General features: G+C 50.1%; 8 protein-coding genes across 8 annotated transcripts; 5 read left to right on the top strand and 3 right to left on the bottom strand.

Annotated features, from left to right (window-relative positions):
- Positions 1-2,769: 2,769 nt before the first annotated feature.
- LRP88_03723 (uncharacterized protein) lies at positions 2,770-3,604 on the bottom strand (the record flags this gene model as incomplete). Its single annotated transcript, XM_083240333.1, has 4 exons — positions 2,770-2,868; positions 3,250-3,391; positions 3,439-3,544; positions 3,592-3,604. 4 exons carry the CDS (start codon positions 3,602-3,604, stop codon positions 2,770-2,772), a joined length of 360 nt encoding a protein of 119 aa, XP_083103623.1.
- Positions 3,605-4,142: 538 nt separating this feature from the next.
- On the top strand, positions 4,143-4,685 carry LRP88_03722 (CinA family protein; the record flags this gene model as incomplete). Its single annotated transcript, XM_083240332.1, has 1 exon — positions 4,143-4,685. The coding sequence occupies one exon, from the start codon at positions 4,143-4,145 to the stop codon at positions 4,683-4,685; it is 543 nt and encodes a 180-aa protein (XP_083103622.1).
- Positions 4,686-4,902: 217 nt separating this feature from the next.
- On the top strand, positions 4,903-5,937 carry LRP88_03721 (uncharacterized protein; the record flags this gene model as incomplete). Its single annotated transcript, XM_083240331.1, has 1 exon — positions 4,903-5,937. The coding sequence occupies one exon, from the start codon at positions 4,903-4,905 to the stop codon at positions 5,935-5,937; it is 1,035 nt and encodes a 344-aa protein (XP_083103621.1).
- Positions 5,938-8,609: 2,672 nt separating this feature from the next.
- LRP88_03720 (uncharacterized protein) lies at positions 8,610-9,728 on the top strand (the record flags this gene model as incomplete). The annotated part of the gene is made up of 2 exons (XM_083240330.1): positions 8,610-9,430; positions 9,482-9,728. The coding sequence occupies 2 exons, from the start codon at positions 8,610-8,612 to the stop codon at positions 9,726-9,728; spliced, it is 1,068 nt and encodes a 355-aa protein (XP_083103620.1).
- Positions 9,729-11,047: 1,319 nt separating this feature from the next.
- Positions 11,048-11,899, top strand: LRP88_03719 (HpcH/HpaI aldolase family protein; the record flags this gene model as incomplete). Its single annotated transcript, XM_083240329.1, has 2 exons — positions 11,048-11,363; positions 11,412-11,899. The coding sequence occupies 2 exons, from the start codon at positions 11,048-11,050 to the stop codon at positions 11,897-11,899; spliced, it is 804 nt and encodes a 267-aa protein (XP_083103619.1).
- A 2,903-nt stretch (positions 11,900-14,802) lies between these two features.
- Positions 14,803-15,645, bottom strand: LRP88_03718 (P-loop containing nucleoside triphosphate hydrolase protein; the record flags this gene model as incomplete). The annotated part of the gene is made up of 1 exon (XM_083240328.1): positions 14,803-15,645. The coding sequence occupies one exon, from the start codon at positions 15,643-15,645 to the stop codon at positions 14,803-14,805; it is 843 nt and encodes a 280-aa protein (XP_083103618.1).
- A 1,084-nt stretch (positions 15,646-16,729) lies between these two features.
- Positions 16,730-17,118, top strand: LRP88_03717 (uncharacterized protein; the record flags this gene model as incomplete). The annotated part of the gene is made up of 3 exons (XM_083240327.1): positions 16,730-16,847; positions 16,905-17,003; positions 17,069-17,118. 3 exons carry the CDS (start codon positions 16,730-16,732, stop codon positions 17,116-17,118), a joined length of 267 nt encoding a protein of 88 aa, XP_083103617.1.
- Positions 17,119-17,741: 623 nt separating this feature from the next.
- Positions 17,742-21,542, bottom strand: LRP88_03716 (ankyrin repeat domain-containing protein; the record flags this gene model as incomplete). Its single annotated transcript, XM_083240326.1, has 4 exons — positions 17,742-18,310; positions 18,884-19,539; positions 19,599-20,217; positions 20,273-21,542. The coding sequence occupies 4 exons, from the start codon at positions 21,540-21,542 to the stop codon at positions 17,742-17,744; spliced, it is 3,114 nt and encodes a 1,037-aa protein (XP_083103616.1).
- Positions 21,543-22,563: the final 1,021 nt, after the last annotated feature.

Here is a 22,563-nt window from a genome sequence, read left to right as displayed (position 1 = left end):
ACCTGAACATGATCAAATAATGCAATGTTCATGGTGATTGTCAGACTCTCATATCGCTGGCACACGTGGACATTCCGGAGCCATGGCCTTCCTTCACCACGATCGTTACGAACGTCTGGTGCCCGAGAATACCACACTATCCCTTAATCAGCTCTGTCCAAGATGCGACAAACTCACAAGTGAGTCTCAACTCCTGAAGGATATGGCGGATGAAGTTGAGGTTATAGCTGGGACGACCCAAACTGTGCATTTTTGCGCTGCGGATGAGTTGAAATCTGGCTACTTGAGTGGCTGTCATCTCTGCGCCCTGTTATGGACCAATTGCATGGGTGACCTGTTGAAAAAAAAACTCCAGTCGTCCGCATAACCCAAAGGAACGCCTCATACTTAAGATTCATGCAAGGGATTTGGATCCGCCGGCGCACGCAGGGATAGAAACATCTGGTCAAGGTCGCCCAATGTAGGTAATCAGCGCGGTTAGAAAGATACGAAAGCTGACCAACGATAGGGGAAGGTTTGGCACGGTTGTAATGTTCTTCGCAGCTGTTCGTGAGCACGAGGATCTACTCAAAAAGCCTGGAGGCCGCAGTGAGATCTATGTCCTTCCGCCTTCCTGTGAGTATTTTGTGCCAAAGCTGGAATCCTGCTAACTCAAGCTTAGACCCAAAACTCAACGAGAAAACGCTGGGCTGGGATTTCGTCACCATCTCATCCAAAAGTGAGGCTGGGCTGGCACAAGTCAAGAGTTGGTTCGAGAGCTGCGCTAATGGCCACACAAAGTGTGGTAACTTTTCCCGCTTGGTTGCGCAGAAGGGCGAACTACCCTCCCGCTTTCTTGATGTCAGTGGCGGGACTATAAACCTGGAATGTAGACCGTCTGTCCTCAAAGGTGTGCGATATACAACACTCAGTCACAGCTGGGGTAAGGATCCGTCGTTATGCCCCCAGCTCAAGCAAGCCCTCCTGGAAAGCTTCAAGACCAGGATCCCAGAGTCTGAACTGCCCGCAAAGTATCTGGATGCAATTCGAATCGCGAGGTATTTGGGCTTTCGTTACATCTGGATCGACTCATTGGGCATCATCCAAGGCTCCGAGGAAGATTGGAAGAAGGAATCACTCAAGATGGCATCCGTTTATGGACGGACGAGCTGCAATATATCATACATCTACCCCCCTCTCGACGAAGGACAGAAGAGATTTCTACGCGATCCTCGATTGGATCTGCCTTGCAAGATATGGCCTACGCTTTCCCAGACAAAGGGCAAGCAAAACACTGGAAAAACGTCCAAATATGTCCTGGTTCAAAACGCCCCTGGATGGATAGGTTCAAGCTGGGCATCTATGACACAAGACGACCTCTGGCCTCTACTTTCTCGGGGGTGGGTATTCCAAGAACGAATCCTCTGTCCGCGAAACGTTTACTATGGAGGCCCTCGATTACTCTGGGAGTGTTGCGAAGGGGTCAAGGACGAACTACTTGGACAGCTAGTCAATGTATCCCGATCAAAGCAGGACTTTTACTCGATATTCTCGGGTTTTGAGACTATCCTCCATGGTGTTGACCAGTTTGAAACATTCAACGGTCAGTGGTATGGCCTGGTTCAAGAATACCGGCTAAGAGACCTCACGTTCGAGAAAGATCGAGTCATAGCCTTTGCTGGGGTGGCCAAGGCCATACAGAACAAGACGAAACTTACCTATCTCGCTGGTATGTGGAAAGAGTTTGCCGACCTACAACTATTGTGGTCCATTGATCACACTCCGGAAACAAGAGAGCTTTGTCGGAAAGAGTGGAAGAGTAGGCCGGATTATATCCCTTCCTGGTCTTGGTTCTCTGTTCCTCGAACTCCGGATCCTCTCTCAGAACGAGACGCCGTGAGCATCCAGATCACCATGGAGATGTACACACAGCTGCGACATGCAAGTAGTATCATTCAACCATCCCAAGCTTGGCTTCTGGCCTTGGAGAGACCCGGATGTTCTCTTCCATGACTTCCAAGGTCTGTCGATTACACTCAGAACACGAAAGATACCAGCTACACTTCAGTGGGACGACAAGACTCTTCTAATCTTGCCATTTGGGCGTCATGATTTGGGAGAATCCGCCTGGGATCCAAAGATGGCCATGGTATATGTGCATGATGATGTCAGCATGACTCCTGGGTGTTCCCTTCCCGGTGATATTTACATGATCTTGTTGTTGAAGGAAGCGTGGTATATGGGAGCCGGGAGAGAATACTCATATCAGACTTCTGGGAACCATAAGCACGGCGACTATGACAATGGAAGAACGGTGTGGCAGTACACAGGGCTTGCAGTAGCCCGTTCAGAGACCAACAATGGAAGACGCTGCTGGAAGCGTGTCGGAATTTTCTTTTTTGCAGACAGGGTAACAGGCCTCAAAGATATCACAACGCCGTTTGCGAAGGAGGGTGTCAGGGAAGAGGACGTGGAGTTGGTCTAGATGAACTTATGAGTTTGATGTATTCCCTTCATTTTCCTATTCTTGATCAATTACATCTCCAAAGAGGCCGTCAACCAGAGTATTAGAACAGTTATTGATTGATTCCGGCATTAGAATCCAATGTAGCAATGCCGTACAAGACCGTAGTCTGGTGTTGCCATCGAAGCTTGAACAAAAGACAACTCAGCTCCTGCGTTGGCATTTCATAAATGTCCATGCATTCCCTTCTCAAAACCATCTCCATGTGAGTATAAATGAACATCCTATCCTCATTCGTACAATCATGTTTCAAGATTAGGCCAGGCCTAGTAGATGATCAGATACGCCGGTCGCATGGCTCGTGATGTGTAGACAACACGTTCATCAGTATTGAACTGACTGTACGGTCCAGGCCTCGCGTAAACCTGCACCTGTTAGCAGTGAACTCTTTACTCATAACAAACTAACCGAGTCATATCCGTGTGGAGGCTGTTGGAGATAAGGCATCTCGTGCTCTGTGACGTACGAATTCCCTAGCACGACTCGACAGAGCATCAACGCATGGACATCGGAGGGAATTTTGTTGATGGCATATTTTGCAGCCCTATTTAGGTGAGCGACAACATGAATATCTGGATTATGCGCTTACTTGGACGTGTCGTAGGTCGAATAGAGGCCAGGACCCAGCCTGGTGCCGTGGCTATTCAGGTCAGTCGCTGAAGGAATGATATCAGCATCACTTACTATCCAGTACGTCGTTTGAGATCCAGATATGGCCTGAATCCTTCACGAAGCGCCTCGCAAACCTTACAATCACCGTTGTAGCACATTGTGACGTTGCCATCCTCACCAATAGTGCAAGCTCTCTCGGCACCACGGAACCGTTTCCGCTCGTTGCCTGCGTACTTGCCCATAGCGATAAAGTTTCCGCGGCTCTCGACTTGGTCCCTATGCTCAAATTAGATGTGGCACACGCTTACTTGGAAGAGTCATACCGGTACGCCTCAAACTCATTACGAGACTCTCGGGTCCAGGTGACTAGGTAGATGGTCCGAATAGGTGGCGGGGTTCCGTTCCAACCTTCATAAAAGGCGGAAGCGGCTACAATTGCTGAGCTTGAGAATACACAGCCAGAGGTAGGGACGTACCGTTGAGGTACATGACATGGTGACTTGGAATCTCAATCAGGCTTGGGGCATTGTTGGCAGCGTCTCTAGCGCAATCTTTGCAACAAAAGGTATGTGTCGGATCTTTGGGGTAATAGCGACATTGCAAGCAAACGTTGGACATGGCGGTCAAGCAGTCAAGATGTCGTGCTCCAGCAATCGACAAAATTGGGCATTTCCTACAGAATATATCTACATTATCACGCAACAAACAGGGCGACAGCCTCATGCAGTGAGATGGTAGGCAAAAGGTTGCCTTAAGAAACAAATTTAGACCGTATATATTTGCCAATCGCACGCCGAACAGCTCTAGACCTCAGCCCCTTCTTATCGTGGCTTGCCAGCGAACAAGGGTCTTCACTGCAAGTGAGTCAGCTGGTACCACGCTGGCCCATCAAATGCACTAAATCACAAGGCGGACAGCAAGGCAACCGACAGCCTGCTGCCTGATCGAGTCAAAAATGCTCAAATATCGGATCTCCACCGTCAGCACAATCCTTCGACACAACCCTCCACTTCATCTCTTTTCAACCATGGCAGTCGAGCCCAAGTACGTCGAGCGAACCTCCGAGACCGTCCGCGATGTCGCCGCGGACGTGATCCGTCTCCTCAAGAAAGCCGGAGAGACAGTCGGTGTAGCTGAATCGTTGACCGGCGGAGGAATCATGGCAACAATCACCTCTGTGTCTGGAGCAAGCTCCGTTTTCCGAGGCGGCATCGTCTCTTATGCGACACCTCTCAAGCAGCATCTCCTCAAGGTGGATGGAGACCTCATCGCCCAGCACGGCGTCATTCACGAAGACGTGGCTCAGCAGATGGCGGCTGGTGCGCGGACCGCAACCAGCACAGACACGCCGACGACATGGGGTATCGGCACGACGGGTGTTGCGGGGCCGGACTCGCAAGACGGCAAGCCGGTGGGCATGGTGTTTATCGGCATCGCCAGCTCCGAACAGGCCCGAGGACTGGGCCCGTTTCATTTCCCGGGCGATCGGGACCAGGTCCGACAGGCGACGATCTTGGAGGCCCTAGCTCAACTGCGAAAGGAACTTCTTGCGAGGGAGAAGAGCAACTAATGGAAAGGAGTTGATTGGGTTGACTAGAAGTATATAAGCGTCTGCTCGCCACCTACTTGTAAAAATTACCTCGTTGCTTCGGTGCCTGATTTATGAGACAACCTCAACCCCGTTATTCAGGCATGGTCCTTTAGAACACTATATAGGTCCAGCATAAAGCAAGCATCAATTCATCGTTACCAACTTAGCTCCTAAAGCATCGACCCTCAGTTTGACCATGGATGCCCCAACAGAATGTGTCGAGCTTGGAATCATTGGCATGAACGGTGGTGACCATGAATCCGCCGACGTCACATTTGAGTACAATCGCAGACGAATCACTCTGTCCCTCCTTGCAAGCCCTAATCTAACCGAAGAGAACCTCGAGGATCGAATGATCCGTATCGTGAATGAGGCCATCCTTGCTGACGACGAAGAGTACGATGCCATCACTGATCAAATCTACGATGTTATTCTGGATCTCGGACGAATTCCTTTCTCGCATGTTGCGCCCTTGAACACCACCTTATCCAGCCAGAATTTGCATTCGCTTCTCTACCCTGAAACTCTCGACTATCGTCTCCAAACCGTCGGCGGAAAAGCCACCATATTTCCTATCGATCCAGAGGAGTCGGTTTCCGTCCCCAATACTGGGCCAAACCCTGCGGTTGTGACAGAATTCCAGGCCATGGAAACGATACCCCGATACTCGTCTAGGGACGTACATGTCCAAGAAGTTCTTGTCAGCAGTTATGGCACCGTATGCAAAGCTCGTGTTGGGCCCCAAACCATGCTCTGTAAGGCTCACGGCCAAGGGCTCGAAAACCCAAGCCTTGAACGGGAGCTGGTCGCCATGCAGAAAATATGGAATGCTTGCAGCGGCCCTGCTGTGAATATCCGCGTCCCTCACCTCCAAGGATATCTCACATTTGCGGATTCAAGAGATATCATCGGTCTATTACGCGATTGGGTTCAACCAAGTTCTTACGGCAGCACTCTACGGGATATGGATATTTCAGCTGTACCAAAGGAGCTGAAGAAGAAGTGGTCAGATCAGATACGCGAGACGGTAGATAGGTTACATGAGCTTGGTGTGGTTTGGGGTGACGGCAAGGCGTCTAATGTCGTCGTCGATCAAGAGAACGATATCTGGCTCATCGACTTTGCCGGTGGGTGGACTGAAGGATGGGTAGACAAGGAGCTTTCTGATAGCGTGGATGGTGATACTCAGGCCGTCAGAAACATCACAAAGTTCTTGGGTGTGGAGGAATAACCCTTGATAGAGGCATTCACTTCTAGCTTTGGAATGAACTATTCGGCTGAAGAAGGGGAGAAGTAAAAGAGATCTATGCTCTACCTTGATTAAATCCTCTCTACTTACACACCTTTCAAGTGTCTTCCTTGTTCAGATACTAAGGCAGTGAACTTATCCTTGATATGAAACATAGGCGTCTGCTCTCAACCAAAGAACTCTCGTGCAGCTAATAAGATCTCTCTAAGACTTCCTTTCCGTGGACAAGTCACCCTGTAACCTGTGTAACTAGCAATATCTTTCATCATGTAGATGCTCAAGTCTCCCAAAACCACAGCCCCCGACCAACCCAAATTACGTTCTTGAAGTTTAATTGCTTCTTTGTATTAATCAAGTTTCGTAAGCACATGTGCTAACCTCTTGAGGGCCTTGGGCAGTTGTGCTGCTCAGCTGAGCGAGAGCTCTCAGTTTTGAACAAGCCTCTGCACTATGCGCTCTTGTGGCAAAGGATATAGCCTGACTTTCATGTAGTACCTTTTGAAAGGTATCTTTCGCTTTTGTCGAAGCGGCTTAACGACAGTTCTGCTGCCACCAGGTCGCCATTTTGCGAGTGACGGGCGATGAGTTCAGCATCGATTAGAAATTTCTCTTGATGGCATGGCCAGATATTTCTCAAATATTTTGTTCATGTACGGGTGTTTTACAGCATTGGGATTTAATGCTGCTATATGTTGGTTAGTGTGGTCTTTGATCTTGTGTATGACGGAGACGTCATTGAAAAATAAGCATGCGGTTCGTCGGTACGAGGGTAGGTTCAGCGGTCCTGAGCCCTTCGCTGTCAGGCAAAACGTGGCAACAGATTTGGACAAGGGGGGTCGTGCCAAGCTTCATCTCTAGCCGAATAAGATACCTCGTGGAGTCTCCTCAGGCGGAGTCTCCTCAGGCCTCCGTGGGGGTAGAAGGTAGTAATCACTTTTCGGAGTAGGGTGATAGGCTAAGGAAGAAGATTGTCAACTGCCGTCCCCCAGCAAGTGTGGAAGGTAGTCCATCCGAGACCTGTCAACCCAATTCGTAACAAGTACATCACAGTCTGAAAGCTATACCAGAATTGGTTGGCTTTGGCATGCGAGAAGGTCTGACCCCTGGCTGTAGCCAACCTGAAAGGGGGGGCCGTGCAGTAGTTTGATAATCCACGTGGCATCCTGTGTCCAAACTCTGGATGAACGTCCGAGTTGAGATGAAAACGAGCTCTGCCCAACCACCGAACTACCTTGAGAGGGAAACAATCTCTCTGACATGCCATCTTCAACCCGGCTCAGCCGGATCCAGCCGGTCGGGCCTGGAGGGTGGTAACAGGCAGGGAGGTAACCTTGAACGACGAATCAGAGGGGGGAAGGTCTTCTAATTCCTTACCTATAAAGAAGCAGCGGTTATAACTCTTTTGATCTTCCCCTGCGTTAGTTCAGTATCTTTCCCTTCGTCTCGTGGCTGGCTGGTGGGGAAGACAGTGTTCAGACGAACTCTAGATACCTAGCCCGCAAGCTGGAGTAACGTCAAGGTAAAGAGACACGAGACTCTGATTCGAACGGGAGAAACCCCTGCCTATATAAAGTTGGATATGCCTCTTCCCAGCCCCCTTTTAAAGCGAGGCATAACCCTCAACACGGGCCAACCCTGTTATGGTCCCGACGCCGAACTAACGAGTCTCGGATGCCGTTAGCGAAATGGCCTCGTCATATGGCCACATGTTTTAGTCTGCAATTTCGTTTCGACATCTGTTTCGAGTTCATGTCACATTCCTTCGGGTGCAGCCGAGGGCGGGCCGGGGACAGAACCATGTAGCATCCACTTGCACAACACCCATTCTCACTTCCCCCTTACAGACGCCCGCGGAGATACATCTTGATAGGTTCTCTCATTGCCCTAGCGTATTAATAAGCCCGGGGAGAAGATAGGAGAGGTTCGCGTCAGATCTAACCACCCCAGTTCATGCAGGGCCAAGATCAAGCTTCTTGCTCTGGTCTAGCTTGACGTATCTTGACATCAATCCATCCAAAACATCAGGTTATTCGAGCACCAACTAGCCCACAGTGGAGAACTTAAACTTCCCTGCTTAATCGACCGTATTCCACTCCAAGACTACCGGGTGGTTTGTTAAACTCTCACTCTGCTCACCGGAGAGGTGGTATCAAAACCCGCAACCGCGGTGCCTGCCGAGCCACTGTCCACAGATCGGGAGTTGTCTAGAATGGCAAGCATACCGGATAACGCTACCCATTTCTTTTTCAAATGGTGATTCTAGGCCCACTGTTGGACCAAGTTACGGGTTTGACACCACCTCTCCGGTGACGAGAGGCGAGAGCTCAACGTCTGCAGGCCATCAACCCACTGGCAGATCATATGTCTCTATCTCGCTCCCTTTGAATGATACCATCATTTTTCAATCTGTCAGGAGTGGATTTACGAGTTGGATGTCTCGGTCTCCTCAGCACTCATTCCATCTGACGCTATATCTTCAAGGTAAGCCCGTCGATGCATTCTCGACAAGAGTCATGTGCGCAGTGGTTTTATCAGATTCCCTCCACTCCTCTTGGGACGTATCCTGAACATTCTTGCTTCTCATCAACTTGTTTGTCTTGGAGGATTCATAATACTTTACTTCTTTCATCAAAGCCAAAACATCTCCCTTCACAATGGCTCATCCATTCGAGCCATACTTCCCATTTGATATGGACAGCTTCCCCAGTCAGTCCATGTCATACCCTTACACCTCAAGTTTCTCTTCTGCCTCCTCTTCTTACGACCCTTTCACTCCTACATCTCGATTCTCATCGCCATATGAGTTATCGGCTTTGGAACCTGACGGATCTTACAATATCTCTCACGGCGTTGATGCGGCTCCTCGTTCTACTGCGGGCGACTTTATGCTTGACGCTGTCGTCGAGACGAAGCCGGAGCATATCCCTTTTCCTGACTGCCCCCCAAACACGCCCATGAAGCAGGAGCTCGTCGGTTTGCACTACAGAGAGATAGACATGGAACATAACGGCTCTATGGATTCGATGACGCCATCCAGTCCTGGGTTTCCAATCTCTCCTGGGGCTGTCATTAGCGCTACCTCCTTCATAATGACACCCACCCAGATGTCTTCGGGTGTCGAAGCGACTGAGATCTATTCACCCTGGTCCTGCGCTAGCGACAGCCCGACCTCCTACCCACAGAGCAATGGCGAGGTTCTCAACATTGACCACCAGTCAGAGGCTCCCTATTATGTCCACGACTCCTATCATGGCCATGACTCGACTTCACCCAAGCAAACTCGACCCCGGCAGATGGTGGTGAACGAGATTCAGCGCAAGACAGCTGAGCTTCAGCATGCTCAGACCCGAAGAACCAGAAAACGACCCGTCAAGCCCGACTGTGCCCCTGCGGATCCGGTCTGGAGCAGTTGTGACTATCCAGGTTGCAACAAAGCGTTTCGGCGTAAAGAGCACCTCAAGAGACACAAGCAATCGTAAGTTATTAGACGCGTTGTGACCCTCATTATCACTAATAGACTGTGCAGTTATCACGGCGAGGGCCCGAACCGTTTCTCATGCGAGTTCTGCGGCAGAGGCCAGTTCAACCGGAGGGACAACCTCAACAACCACCGCAGGCTTCACACTCGGCATAACAGCAGAAACCGGGGCGTCGAGTTCGTCCCTGGTGCGGTAATGGTTATCGAACAAGAAAAACTCAGACGAACACCGACAAGGCGGAGGAAACAGGGAGCTATTGGGGGAACTAGCCACCGTGAAATACCAACACAGTAATGTATTTGTATAGACGCATCAATCTTGTAATCTATGTAGTTTTCAGTCATTCTTCTTCTTCTTCTTGTTCTTTTTACCTGTTATCTTCAAGGCAGGGACACTGTGTTAATTGGGATATGATGCTATGATGTGTTGATATTGTATTTTTGATATCGTTGAAGCCCGGCCCTTGATGGGATAACTAAGCCAGAAGACCCATCTTCAAGGCGGGTGGTGGCTAGTCAGGGGAAAAGAGGCATCAAGACTGGGGAAAGAGAAAACAAATGTCAACTCTGCTCCATTGCGGAGCTTTTCCTTGTTTCGTGCATGTTTCCCACGTTTTGTTTTACTGTAGGATCTCGGTTAAAAGTGGAAAAGTGGAGGAGTTTGAATGTCCGGGTCTCGCGATGCCACGGTAGACATGCCCCCCTTGTTGTTTGTCAAGCTCAAGTCACCGTACAAGGGTTACAATGGGCGACACCGAGGATTCCGACACGAGGGTAGTGATCCTGGTTTTAACAAGGGGGCTTGGGCCTGTCTAGCCGGGAACAACATATGCCGTCTTCGAATACGCAACCAACACCAACGAGAGGCCAAAAGTCACGCGGTGAAAATCACGCAAGCCCATCTGCCGCTTGTTCCCTTCCCTCGCTGCAGTTCAGCTTCTCCCCAGTCATATTGTCAACCACTGGGGAAGTCTGCTTCGTTCTACAGGTAGCTTCAAGAGGCGAGCGTCAGAGAAAGTGATAATCATCAAATAGTTCCCATGGTCGAAGAGGTGGTATTGTATAAAATAATGACTGAGAATGGCTTGGGTAAAGGAGCAGCAACTCGGGGAGAAAGGAGACAGTAACCATTCTACTCTGTTGTTCGAGAAGTACGAACATTAAAGTGCCTCGAAATAAGCCCTAAAATAATTATTTTGTGACAAACAGCTATTTCCGTGCCGATAACATTCAAGGGGTCCGTTGGCTAGCTACCCTGTTGTACACATCATGATAACACAGCGTAGCACAGCGCGCAGTATGCCTATTATCCTTTCATGCATGATTTATACATGGGAGTTGAATTAAGGGTGAGAGACAACTGCCTAGAAGGCTATATGAACGTTCAACTGCCTCAAACGTCCTGTAGATGGTTCCACCAAGCCTCGGTCGCCATCTCCGAAGCCACAGCAACCCCGCATGGATCTCAACATTTCGATCTTAGAAGGAAGAGAAGCTTGCTTTTACATCGGAGATGGCGTCCGATAGAGATGATATAAACCTCTGAGACAAAAGGCAGCTCAATAACTGTCCATATCGCCAACTGGTCATCTCACCTCCCCAAAGTGCTCAACCATGGCTTCGACTCAGTACACCAACAGCCTCCTTAGATGCGTCACCCGCAAAGAAGTCTGCAAGTCATTCGGCATAAAATTATCGACGAGTCCTCAGATCGTTCAAACGGCTCGACATGCCGGTTTCGACTCTCTCTTTATCGATCTCGAACATGCCTGGTTGACGCTTGCTGAGGCAAGCAATCTCTGCAATGTCGGCCATCTCGCAGGCATTACCCCATTCGTCAGAGTCCCTCATCAGTGTGGCAATGGTTTCGTTCAACGGGTGCTTGATGGAGGTGCTATGGGTGTGATATTTCCTCACATTGAAAGCGCAGGTAAGAACATTGCCAGTCTCCGACTAGACAACAGCTAACCCACGGCAGATGAAGCAAAGGCAGCTGTGAAAATCTCCAAATACCCCCCTCATGGATGCCGCTCAATGACAGGAGCCATGCCTCTCTTCAACATGCGGCCAACACCTCTAAACGAAGCAATCGAGTTTGGCAACAACTCGGGATCAACAGTCTTTGCAATGATCGAGAGTAAAAATGCAGTCAACAACTCTGAAGAAATCGCAGCAGTTGAAGGCGTCGACGTCCTTCTAGTTGGATCATTTGACCTGAGTATTGACCTGGGAGTTGGTGGCAACTGGGACAGCAAGGAATACAGAACTTCAATGGAAAAGGTCAGCCAAGTATGCCGAAAGCACAACAAGATCTTTGGAGTTGCAGGCGTCTACGATAACCCCACACTTCATGAGTGGTTCATCAATACTCTGGGTGCTCGGTTCATGCTTGTTCAGCAAGATCTGTCTTTGATAGCCGGCGGAGGACAGAGAGCTGTCAGAGCCATACCCCCAGTGCGTCTGTGATAGCGTAACAGGGGGGCGATCTTATCTACAAGTCCCAATTTTGTAATCAAGCTATTCACCAACGAGTCATTTGTCCGCCCCGCCTGTGAGATAAAAGCCTCGGGGGCCCCCTCCGAACTCAATCTTGACCACATTTCTTGCACTGCCAATGCCTCGGAGCCCAGAAAACACGTAACCTGACCTTTCAGAACTTATAGCAGACATTACACTCCACTAGGCTTTATCGAATTCTTCGGCTACTCCACACAATGTCGGCTTCGCCAAGACGTGCTGCAAACCCTTCAAAGCGGTCAAGGAATCCCGCCCAAAAGAGTACGGTTGTAATTGCGTCAGTATTGTCCTGTCATATACCAGCAATTCTAGATGCCTAACAGCTCAGTTGCCAGACATGCCGCTCCAAAAAGGTCAAATGCTCTGGTACCGCGCCGTGTCAGTATTGCTCAAAGCGAGGACTGTCATGCTCAATCAGTCCACTTGGTCCGCGGCGGATATACTCGGTGACGTATGGGTTACCTTGCTGTTATCGATCTCTCTAACATTTTCATCAGCAAGATTGCGGAACTCGAAAGTCGGCTTGCAAGATATGAAAGTGAGGGTACAGAGCCGCTCTCCAACAATGGTAATTTGACGATTCCAGCCCCATCGAATCCTACTTACATGAGTCAAGGGACGAGACCTAGGTCAGAGTCTTCGGGTCTGCTAAATTCTGGATCACCAACACCTAGACTCAGCCTAGGAAGCCCTGTCTTGGACGCAGACATATCAATGGCCCATGGTCAATCAACCACCCCGAGGAGCAGCACATCACAGGTCCCCAATGGTTCAAATGAACAACACTGCATTCCAGAGACACAGACTCGAACACCAAATTTAGAGTCGAGATCCCACCATCATGCCCCAACCATCGCTGCCGAATCTTCCTTGAGTTCTAGTAACGAATTCGGGAGAAAGGTTCATGAAGTACTGACTAATTCCGGTCCATCAAGTGCCAGGACAATCCCCATATCCCCAAATCCTGTACAGCCTACGATAAGTTATCCTTCACCTTTTAGAGCTTCTACTCAAGCTATTCCACACCTACCCAGTGAAGAAGAAGCCTTTCGACTACTCGAGACCGTCAGCTTCTACATCGGACAGACGCAGTGTCATTATGACCTTCGAGGCCTGACTGATCGCATTGGGTGGCTGTACGAGAACATGGATGATCCTCAGATTCATGAACTATGGTATATGCAGGTTCTTCTTGTTCTAGCCATTGGGCAAATCTTCCGGGCTGGTAATGGTGAGGAGGGAGAAGATTTACCAGGAACTGCGTTCTTTGAATTTGTGGAGACGCATTTACCTACTGCAAGCGCCCAGTATAGGCTTGGGAGGCTGGCAGTTGAGGTCAACGCTCTCATGGCCATGTACCTTCAAATGGCGAACCGCAAAGAAGAGGCCTATCTTTATGCGAGTACATCAATTACTCATCGACTTCGACTAACTTTACTAGATAAACACTGCTCTCCGACTAGCTATTTTACACGGCTATCATCAGAAGGATTCTGAACGGAACCTTCTAAGGTCAGAAAAGGCACAGATCAACCGACTTTGGTGGACGATATACATGCAAGAGAGGTAAGCTAGATCATTTAAAAAAGACATCGCTAACAAGTCAGGCGCCTAGCCGCAGCAAATGGAAAGCCTTCAGGGATCATTGACAGCGCCATAAGCATGCCCCTACCTTCTGAAGCCCCGGGATTTCCAACTGGCGCTTCCATTCGCACAAATATCAAGATTGCACAGGTGACTGGGCAGGTGATAACAAGTAAGTCGTTGCCTAGCTTGAATTCAAGCCTGACCTCAGTAGTCTTGTATGGCACCAAGTTCAAGAAGGAGCAAGACTTTGTCTCCCACGCTCAACAGATCATCAAGAGTTTGGCCGATATTGCAAAAGAGATCCCATCAGAACAATCCCTAAGTCTTTGCGGAAACTCGGAACTCGCACTCAGGACGTCTGCATCATTACATCTCATGCTCTATCAGGTACGGGTACTCATTATTTGCGTGAATTAGGCTGACGATACAGGCCACGCTGTTAACTATTCGCCCTCTCATGCTTCACGCTGCACAACTAATCTTGAGCGGCCAACCCTGCAACGAGCTCGAGGGTGGCTCACTCGACACACTTTCCAAGACCTGCTTAGAGGCTGCAAGGCGACTCCTCGAGGTTATAATTGCTCTAAAGAGAAAGGGGATACTTCGTAAGTGGCATATTCTATGGAGAATTGTAACTAATTTGACCCAGCCATATTCGGCTTCTTTGACTGCGACGCCGTCTTCTCGGCAGCTTTCATCATGCTTCTCACCATGATCTTTGATTCAGCTTGTGAGCCAAGCCAGAGACTCAACCCTACTCCGGGCCTGAAAGACGCAATGGACATGTTGCATTACATGGCTGAGCATGGAAATACCTTTGCAAGACAGAGATTTCAAGAAGTCCAGAGCGTGCGAGATCATCTTTCGGCTGCTCTGAAATCTCATGAGGCCAACACACCCACATCCACCAATCAGACAACTACTGTATCGACTTCAGAGCACCAAGGATCTGACACAAGCGCCGTTCACAATGCTCACCCTCCACATGAATATCCTTCTTGGTATCCTCCCGTATGGGACATGTCAGATCAATGGCTTCACTCTGTCGATTTAAATGGCGAGCTTGAGGACTTGCCTCTGGGAGACTCATTTGACCAATATCAGTCACTGCTCAATGATCCAGACTGGAGTTTGACGGGACAAGATGTGGGAGACTTTGCAGAACTTAGAAGATATATACAAAGATTAAACTCGTAGGAGTTAAATGACAGACTAGGTATAAACAACAACGAGAATCTATAGTTCCAGAACATCACTCTCAGCGTCTAGCCAAGACATGGGCAGAAAAACTTGCGTGCCGCCACCTTGAGAATCTTATTGCGCACCCTCTTACCCCTCGCCTTGTACTCTGCAGCGTCGTTAACATGTGGAAAAGGTACGTCGGGAACTTCTTTTCCCAAGAAACGACATAGCGGTTCCCATCCATCGGTGAGCTTAAAGTCGAGGAGCCGCTCGTTCGGAACCGCCTCCCGCACGTACTTGTAGTGCCTGACATATGCCGCCTTGAGGTTCTTGACAACATCGTTGTTTGACTCGGACCTCGTCCAGCCCTGCTGCATCCGGAAGCAGACGGGGCCGCTGGTGTAGCCGGTGTAATAAGAGACCTTGGTCACAAAGGCCCTGTGTCTGGGATTTGTCGAGTCCTTGACAACGGGGACCATGCTGTTGTACCACTTTTCAATGTCGCGCTCCACTAGAATGACCTTGGCGTCTGGGTAGGCAGGGATCAGAGATTCGGCGTAGTGAGAGGCAATGTCGGACACGGCATCGTACCGGCCAAAGACCTCATCCCATTCATCTCTCGAAAAGGGCGTGCCCCGGTATGTCGGGAGGTTTGGAAAGGTCGCGTCGTTGGCCCTATCGAAGATGGGCCATTGCCATTGGAGATCGTATTCTTCACAGGCGTCCCATCCGTGATGCACGTTGGGATATCCCAGGATCTGCAGGGCCTTCATTAGGGAGGCCGTCCCGGTGCGAGGTGCTCCTAAGCATAGGATTGGCGGCGATGAAGCAGACTTGGGCTGAGTCTTTTCGTTTTGCTCAGGTGCTCCCTCAAGAGCGACTCCAGCTGCGGGATCAGTGCCGTTAGGTTTCTTGGTCTCCTCCATATTGAACTGATGAATTTGAAGTTGAAAGTGGAATCTTACTCAGATTCGGGGGGCCAAGGTCTAATAAATCTTGTCCATGATCATTGGCTAGGGGTCCGAGCTGGTTATCCGAGCCGTTCATTTAGGGCGGCCCGTTAATTTTGGATCGGCGGCACGGTCTGCATAATGTCACCAAGTTGGGATGTAAGCTGACGGTCGCGCTAGTCGGCAAAACCCCTGAAACGGACTCTACCGAGCTCCCGAAGATCCTTATTGACTTGAATCTCGGATGTCGGTCCTTGAGCCGAAGGCCGGTGGCAGTTTGGATGATGCATCCCAAATAGGGGTCCAGCTGTCAGGTCCAAACTACTATCTCACCCTGCAGACAATTGGTCAACTAGGTATATTAACAGAATGCAAGCAGAGCCAATCGCACGAGGTCATAACTAGAAAACAAATACTGCCCAGTTCCGAGATGCTATCTGAGGACATGATCCAAGTCATGTCGCCATAAAGCACAAGCGCCCCTGTCAGCAGATTTTCTCAGCCCGTGCAGCTGGTGGTTCGAGGCCAGCTGCAGTAGCCAGGATGACTGACCAAAGATCCAAGGGCATCAAAGACCGCAAGGACGAGGACGAGGATAGCTGCATTCTCAAGTCTGGGCAAAGTTTTCTTACACCGACTTGCTGGCAACAGCTGAGTCTAGGAGTCGCCCTGTTTCATGACTGCAAAATGCAGGAACAGGACCTCGGACTGAGTTAAAAGACAGTCCGAGGTTGTGTTGCTGCATGCACAAGTCCGATCAAGCCAATGGCAGAGCGCATAGTCCCACAAACCAAGAACAACTTGACTTGATCAAGTTAGTTTCGATCTTGGCAAGTAATCAGTCAATAAACTTTGTGTCACGATTCTGGTCCAAGCTTGCACTTTGATGAAAGTCCTAATTTCCGGAGTACAATCATTGTCGCTGGTGATGAAACGTTTTCTGTGGATCTACAGGAAATATATAAGGATGCTCCTCGATGCTCTTCATTCATGTAGCTTCAGCAGAATCAACAGATCAGTTCTCTCTCAATCATCACTTGTCAACATCAAGACTTTCAAGATGCGCTTCATTTCCGTCGCCACCGCCCTCTTTGCCCTGACCAACGTGTCATCCGCCTGGACTCAGGATCGTAACGGAGTCTGGACCGCCAACAACAACTGGTACTGGATTCGAGGCGGTAAGTCGGCCCCCTTTGGGCGAAGTAATGCGCCTTCAACTCTGATTTGTGGTACAGACTATGTCCATGAAGGATGCACCAGGATGAACACGGAGGAAACGCACGTTGGACCCTGCGCATACTTCACCAACAACCGTGGTGACATTTTCCGAGGACGTAAGTATTGACCATCCTCACAGGATTTCATCCTTGCTCAGGAGAATCACTGACATTGGTTGTAGACTGCGCGGTTGTCCTGGGCCACAACCACAAGGAAATTCACTGCCGATAAGCAGTTTCGAGACATGGGAGACTCTGCAGATCCCAGGAGACAGGCCATACGACTTAATCCATAGAAGCCCAATTGGGCACCTTCTAAATAGAGCCATGGGGTTGTTGAAATAAGCTTGTTTTTATCATCATATGCCTGGTACATATCCACGTGTCTTCCCGTTTACCTACCTAAAGAGGAAATCGCCTATAAAGGGCAACCCATTGCAAGCTCTCCGAATTCCTGGTAGATGCCTGTGTTATTGTGTTGTCCTTTCAGACTGTCGATTTGATGGGTTTAAAATCTTCCCATGCAGTGTGCAGCTTAAAGGACTGTGCCAATAGGCCTCCTCCCTTGCATTGCATTATCTGCGATCAATGTGTCCCTCTACTAATATCTTCTCCATGTAAGCATGCATCATGATCCAGGATGATACGCATCTTTCGGTTAAGGCATGTTTGAAATACTTCAAGATTCATCCATTCATCTATGCTTCAGTATAATTCCATTCTAAAAATCAGTCTGATTTCCTAATGAATTGCCCACCCCTATAAATCTACGCATTAAATATCCAAGTTAGTCAAAGTCGAATCTAAGCCAGGGCAGTTGCATACCGATAAAAGAAAGTTCTCCGTTCTTGCATCTCATGATTCCCAACTTCCTCCCATCCCCCATTCTTGCTTTACTGTAGGGTTCTGTACAGCACGTGCTTGGAGGCCCGAAAGCCACGCACGAGCAGCTTCAGCGTGGGCATAGTCCTTGACATCTTTGGAATGGAGAGCCGTGATATCAGCAACATCGAGAACGCTGCGTCCTTCCCCGTCCCGTGCATACACGTTGGCCCCAGCTTCCACAAGCGCTCTAGTGACGAGTTTGTGGCCAGTCCGCACCGCGATGTGAAGCGCCGTCTCCCCCATGCGGTTTCGCGCGTTGATGTGAGCGCCTGCTTTCACTAATGTGGCGATGATCTGGCATGGTAGCCTATAATCATCGTCCTCTGGAAGACGTGCTGCAAAAGTCATGAGTACCGTGTTCCCATCTCCGTTATAGTGGTTAGGGTTTACGCCCGCCACAAGCAGTTCTTCCATCACACTCTTGCGCTGGGAAAGCATCTGGAACGAGCTGTCGGTTTGAGGACGTCGGTCGCTGCGGCCATCTTCTCCAACCGAGGCCCCAGGGTTGTCCTGAAGCATGTCCTCTGAAAGAACTGCATCTGCAAGGAAATGCAACCCGTTCCGGCCAGATGAGTCTTCCAGTAAAGGGTTTGAGATTGCAGCACGCACTCCCGATAATAGTCGTGCATTAGTCGTCAATGGACTGTTGCTGGATGATTGTTCAGTTTCCTGTTCAAGCAACGGTATTGGATGGTCCTGTAACCCCGTGGGGATCATCCCGAACGCATCGCGACAAGCAAAATTGCCCCGGCCGACAGTTGTAAGAATACCTTCCATCGCGGATCTATCCGGCAGATTAGCCTGGAAGATATGGAAGAAATTGCGTCCGTAAATATCCCGGGCACAAATATCAAAATTGCGATAGCTCAGCTCGAACAAGAGTCTTGGAAGCAAAGCGCCCTGGGAGGTTACATCTTCGAACCAAGAGGTTCCCAAAACATGGAGGAAAGTCTGATTCGCCGTGTTAGCCGCCATCAAGATCGAGTCTGGTACCACGGCCACCGCTCGTATGAGGCGCAGTTTCTTGGCATCTCGTGCAGCCATGAGGTGCAACATTGTGTTTCCGAAAGAGTCGGCAAGTGAAAAGTCGGAGATGGGCATCCTCGACAAACCTAATGGATGGCTCGCCTTTGGCGTTGGACCTGATGCCGTAACCCAGTCATCAATGCCCACCTCATCCCCCACACGGCAGAGGCACAATCGATGGTCATGCCGGTTCAGTTCTTGGCCACACGGTTCATGACCGACTAGCACCTCATCGAGGTGGAGGAAATCCCCTGAGACTATCGTCTTAGAGCGCCCAGCAGCAGGTGCATTGGCATCATGGAGCAAGTTGTCGCGGGTCGAGACGCCAATTGGCGGCCGCGTCTCATCGGAGGAGTCTGCCTCTGCGTCCAAAGTTTCCTCCAAGCTGTAACGACTCATCAACATCTCGACATCGTTGACATAATCTGACGAGTAATCTGAGAGGATGCGCATGATTGAGGACTTCGGAGGACATGCTGTTGATCTCTGCGAGTGTTCGAAAGGGGGGCCATGTTCGGTTCCCTGGTCGGTCGATAAGACCTCAATCGTCTCCTGTCCAGATACGTTGCGCGCAGAGGCACTTTTGACATCAGAGTTTGATTTGTGACGCTTCTGTTTCTGGCGAAAGGGTGACTTGGCCAGCTCTCGTAAGCGAATCCCCATATCTTCTTCATTGCGCGGGTGAATCCATCTGGGCTGCTTATCGAGCAAGGTATGGATCTTTTTATTTGCCGATTCGATTCTAAGAAACAAGATTTGATTAGTTATTTCAGGCAAAGGAAGTTCGAACATAGAGCTTACCCGGGCACGAGATCTGGGTCCTGGTCACTGTAGATTACCTGCATAATCTCGGCTAGGGAAAGTGTAGTGTAGGTATAGAGCCTTGCCATTTTTCGCATACTGGAGGCTTTCCAAGGAGCGGGCCGAGAGACTCTCGGGGCCAAGCTTCCCATACTGGCCGATTTGAACCCTGTCCATCCAGCAATAGTCTCTGAAGCTCTGAGCTTGAAACCATCTCCCCCCCAGTCCATGGAGCTGGAGGCTGCAGTGGTAGTGGAAATTGGTTGCGAGAATACCGAGGCCGGTGGCTCGGTGCCATCAATCGTGCTGGCCCCAGTCACAGAGTTACTGCCGTATAAATTCCGATCATAGACAGGGGGGATAGGATGGTGGGTGTCCTCCCAGCGCGCCACAAAATCTCGAGCTAAGGACCGTCTCATGGCCTCATCCTTCGGGTGTAGCAGATGGTCGGATGGAAACTGAACAGATACTTCATAGAAGCGGCTTCTGATATCATCGATGATATCGACCAAAGGGATAACATAAGCACCCATCAGGACATCAGTAGCCACCAGGTGGCCGTATACTTCAAGTGTCAACGGATCAACAACCCAAGACCCCGAATCGCCTCGGCGAATGTCTGTGGCGGCAGTTAGTTACCGCTGTACAAGGCTCGACTGTTTTCATGTTCATACCGGAATTTGTTTGCAACTCTACCGTGAGAGCCCATACAAATGCAGTGCCCGGTTTGAGGAGAACACGGCTAAGGCAGGGTGCCAAGGTTGCCCTCTTCAATCCAGAACCCGTGATAATTTGAACTGTCCGGCTCTCTGAAATTTCGGTCAGCCCATCTGGCATTTTCAGTGCCTTGGGTGGTTGCCCTTGGAGCTGGAGCATGTTTGGTTTTGGCTTCAGGTCTCTGGTTGGTAGGGGGAATAATGCCCAGTCGCGAAATGCACCATTTTGGGTGTTTTCCAAAGCCGATAGCTCCACGCGTGCCATCACAGGCTCGAGATCATCGACTTCCGAGTGCATTTCCTGATCATCTCGTGTGGGAACATCCAAGCACGGCCCCAGGTCAAAGTCAATTTGGACCATGATGGTGGGCGAAGCAGGTCTTGATGAAGAATCGCCATAGTCGCTACCTCCATCTGACATGGAGGTATCGCTGTCATTGGGATCCCTTGGGTCTATGGCGCCGTGCTCGGCAGTTAGGCCATACAAGTCGTTGGTGCCATCTGGAAACTCTAGCCGCAGGATGCCCCCCATTGTCGCAAACTGCTTCTGCTCGCTTTTCTCCTGGACAAAGTAGATAGATGTCCCACAGAGAGTGCACGTAGATGTCTCGGGTCGGGGGTTGTTTATGGGTATACCGACTGCGACGCCAGCCTGTTCACTTGGCGGTGCGCCGACGACGTGGACATCAAAAGAATGCTCCGTACTGTCTCGAGGCTGATACAGTTCCTTGACAAAAGATTTGCGCAGGAAGTCTTTGATTTTCTCATGAACTCCGTGGCTATCAGTACAGAAGATGACCAGGCAAGTCTTGGCATCCTCTTCTGTTGTCCCAAGCACGATGGGTCGTATTGACATGGGGGGTGGGTTACGCTTGGGCCTCGACAGGTATTTGTAGCGTTTGGACTTCACCATGTGCTCTTGCAACAGTAGGCTCATCTGCTCGATGACATCGTTGGCCCGTCTCGCCGTGGCTATATCGATTTTTTTCTTAATCGGTCGTATCCGGATTGGCTGTGGTTGCGCCTGAATCGTGCCGGTGTCGGACGGCGGCTGAGGGCGAGAGCAACTGCTAGACGCCGTGGAGCTGGCTTCGGGGTCGAGGTGGTCATCATGTGTCTGGTTGCTCGCGTTACTCGAGCCTCCATAGCCAGAGTCGGTGTCGGGCTGGGCCATGGCACAATCTGCCGTACTTTCCTCTAGCGGAAACTCTTGTTGCGCATCCTGCATGACTGGAAGGAAGTGATTGAAGACGGAGAGTTGGAACTATGCAAGAACCAAAATCTCCATGCTCTGGCGATCTCACCTGCAGGGCGGGGAGTTTCAGCATACACTTAGCCGCCGAGGCGTCGCCAAGGCATATTCGCTGTTGGTTGTAACTTGCCAGTGGCTGTGCCTACCAGGGAGGCAACCCCCGGCCGCGGCCCCTCGTTCCCTCTTCACGCTGACCAGTTCTAAACTTCATCTTCCCGTAGCAAACTAACCTGCTAGGTTAGCAAGCGGGAGCAATGTTCGACATTCCCTCACCTTATCCCCTTCGAGATGTCTCCGAGGAGGATCTTGTAGGTCTCGTCAAGGCCTTGTGGAATTGGAAGCTCTGTGAGCCCTGTCACCTGAAACCTGGTCAATCACAATGCTCGTCGCAGCCTTGTCCGGGAATACGCTGGACTCGGATGAAGCCCTTCTTCGACTACTACAAGCACATCACGGCTGCCTACGTTCCCGATATGGTTGCAGGAACCCCTCCGGCTTTATCAAGTCACAACGAACTATTCGCCATCATACAGGTTCTCAAGGATTACCCGGATACGAAGCGATCAGACCTAACGTCTACCCACTTTGAAAATCGCGGCGGCCAAGCCCCTACGCCCGATGATCAAGACAGAGCTTTCAACCTCGCCTTGAGGGTCATGGCCACAGTGACATGCTGTTTGGACAACCGCTCAGTCGACGCATTAGAGGCCGGCCTGCAACCTATACCTTGGCGGGACGATATGACATGGACGCAGTTCTTGTCTACCGCATTTCCGGTCATTGGTCTCGATCCCAGCGACAACCGAGATGCAACATCTCGTCGTATCAACGAACTAGTCACTGCGCGGAGATTGATGAAAGTGGCCCGGCTTCGTTTTGTGCCTACAGACGAACTAAGGAACCACCTCAAGTTGAATAAGCAAGACGGCACAGTCGAGTTGTATCATCAAACAGCTTTTCTCAAAGAGAGCCTCATTGCTAGTAAAAAAACCAAGGA

This window comes from Fusarium phalaenopsidis (genome assembly GCF_050370095.1).
Source record: "Fusarium phalaenopsidis strain FUZ10S chromosome Unknown contig_32288, whole genome shotgun sequence".
Classification (NCBI taxonomy): Eukaryota; Fungi; Ascomycota; class Sordariomycetes; order Hypocreales; family Nectriaceae; genus Fusarium; species Fusarium phalaenopsidis.
This window is presented reverse-complemented; position numbering and strand designations above follow the sequence as displayed.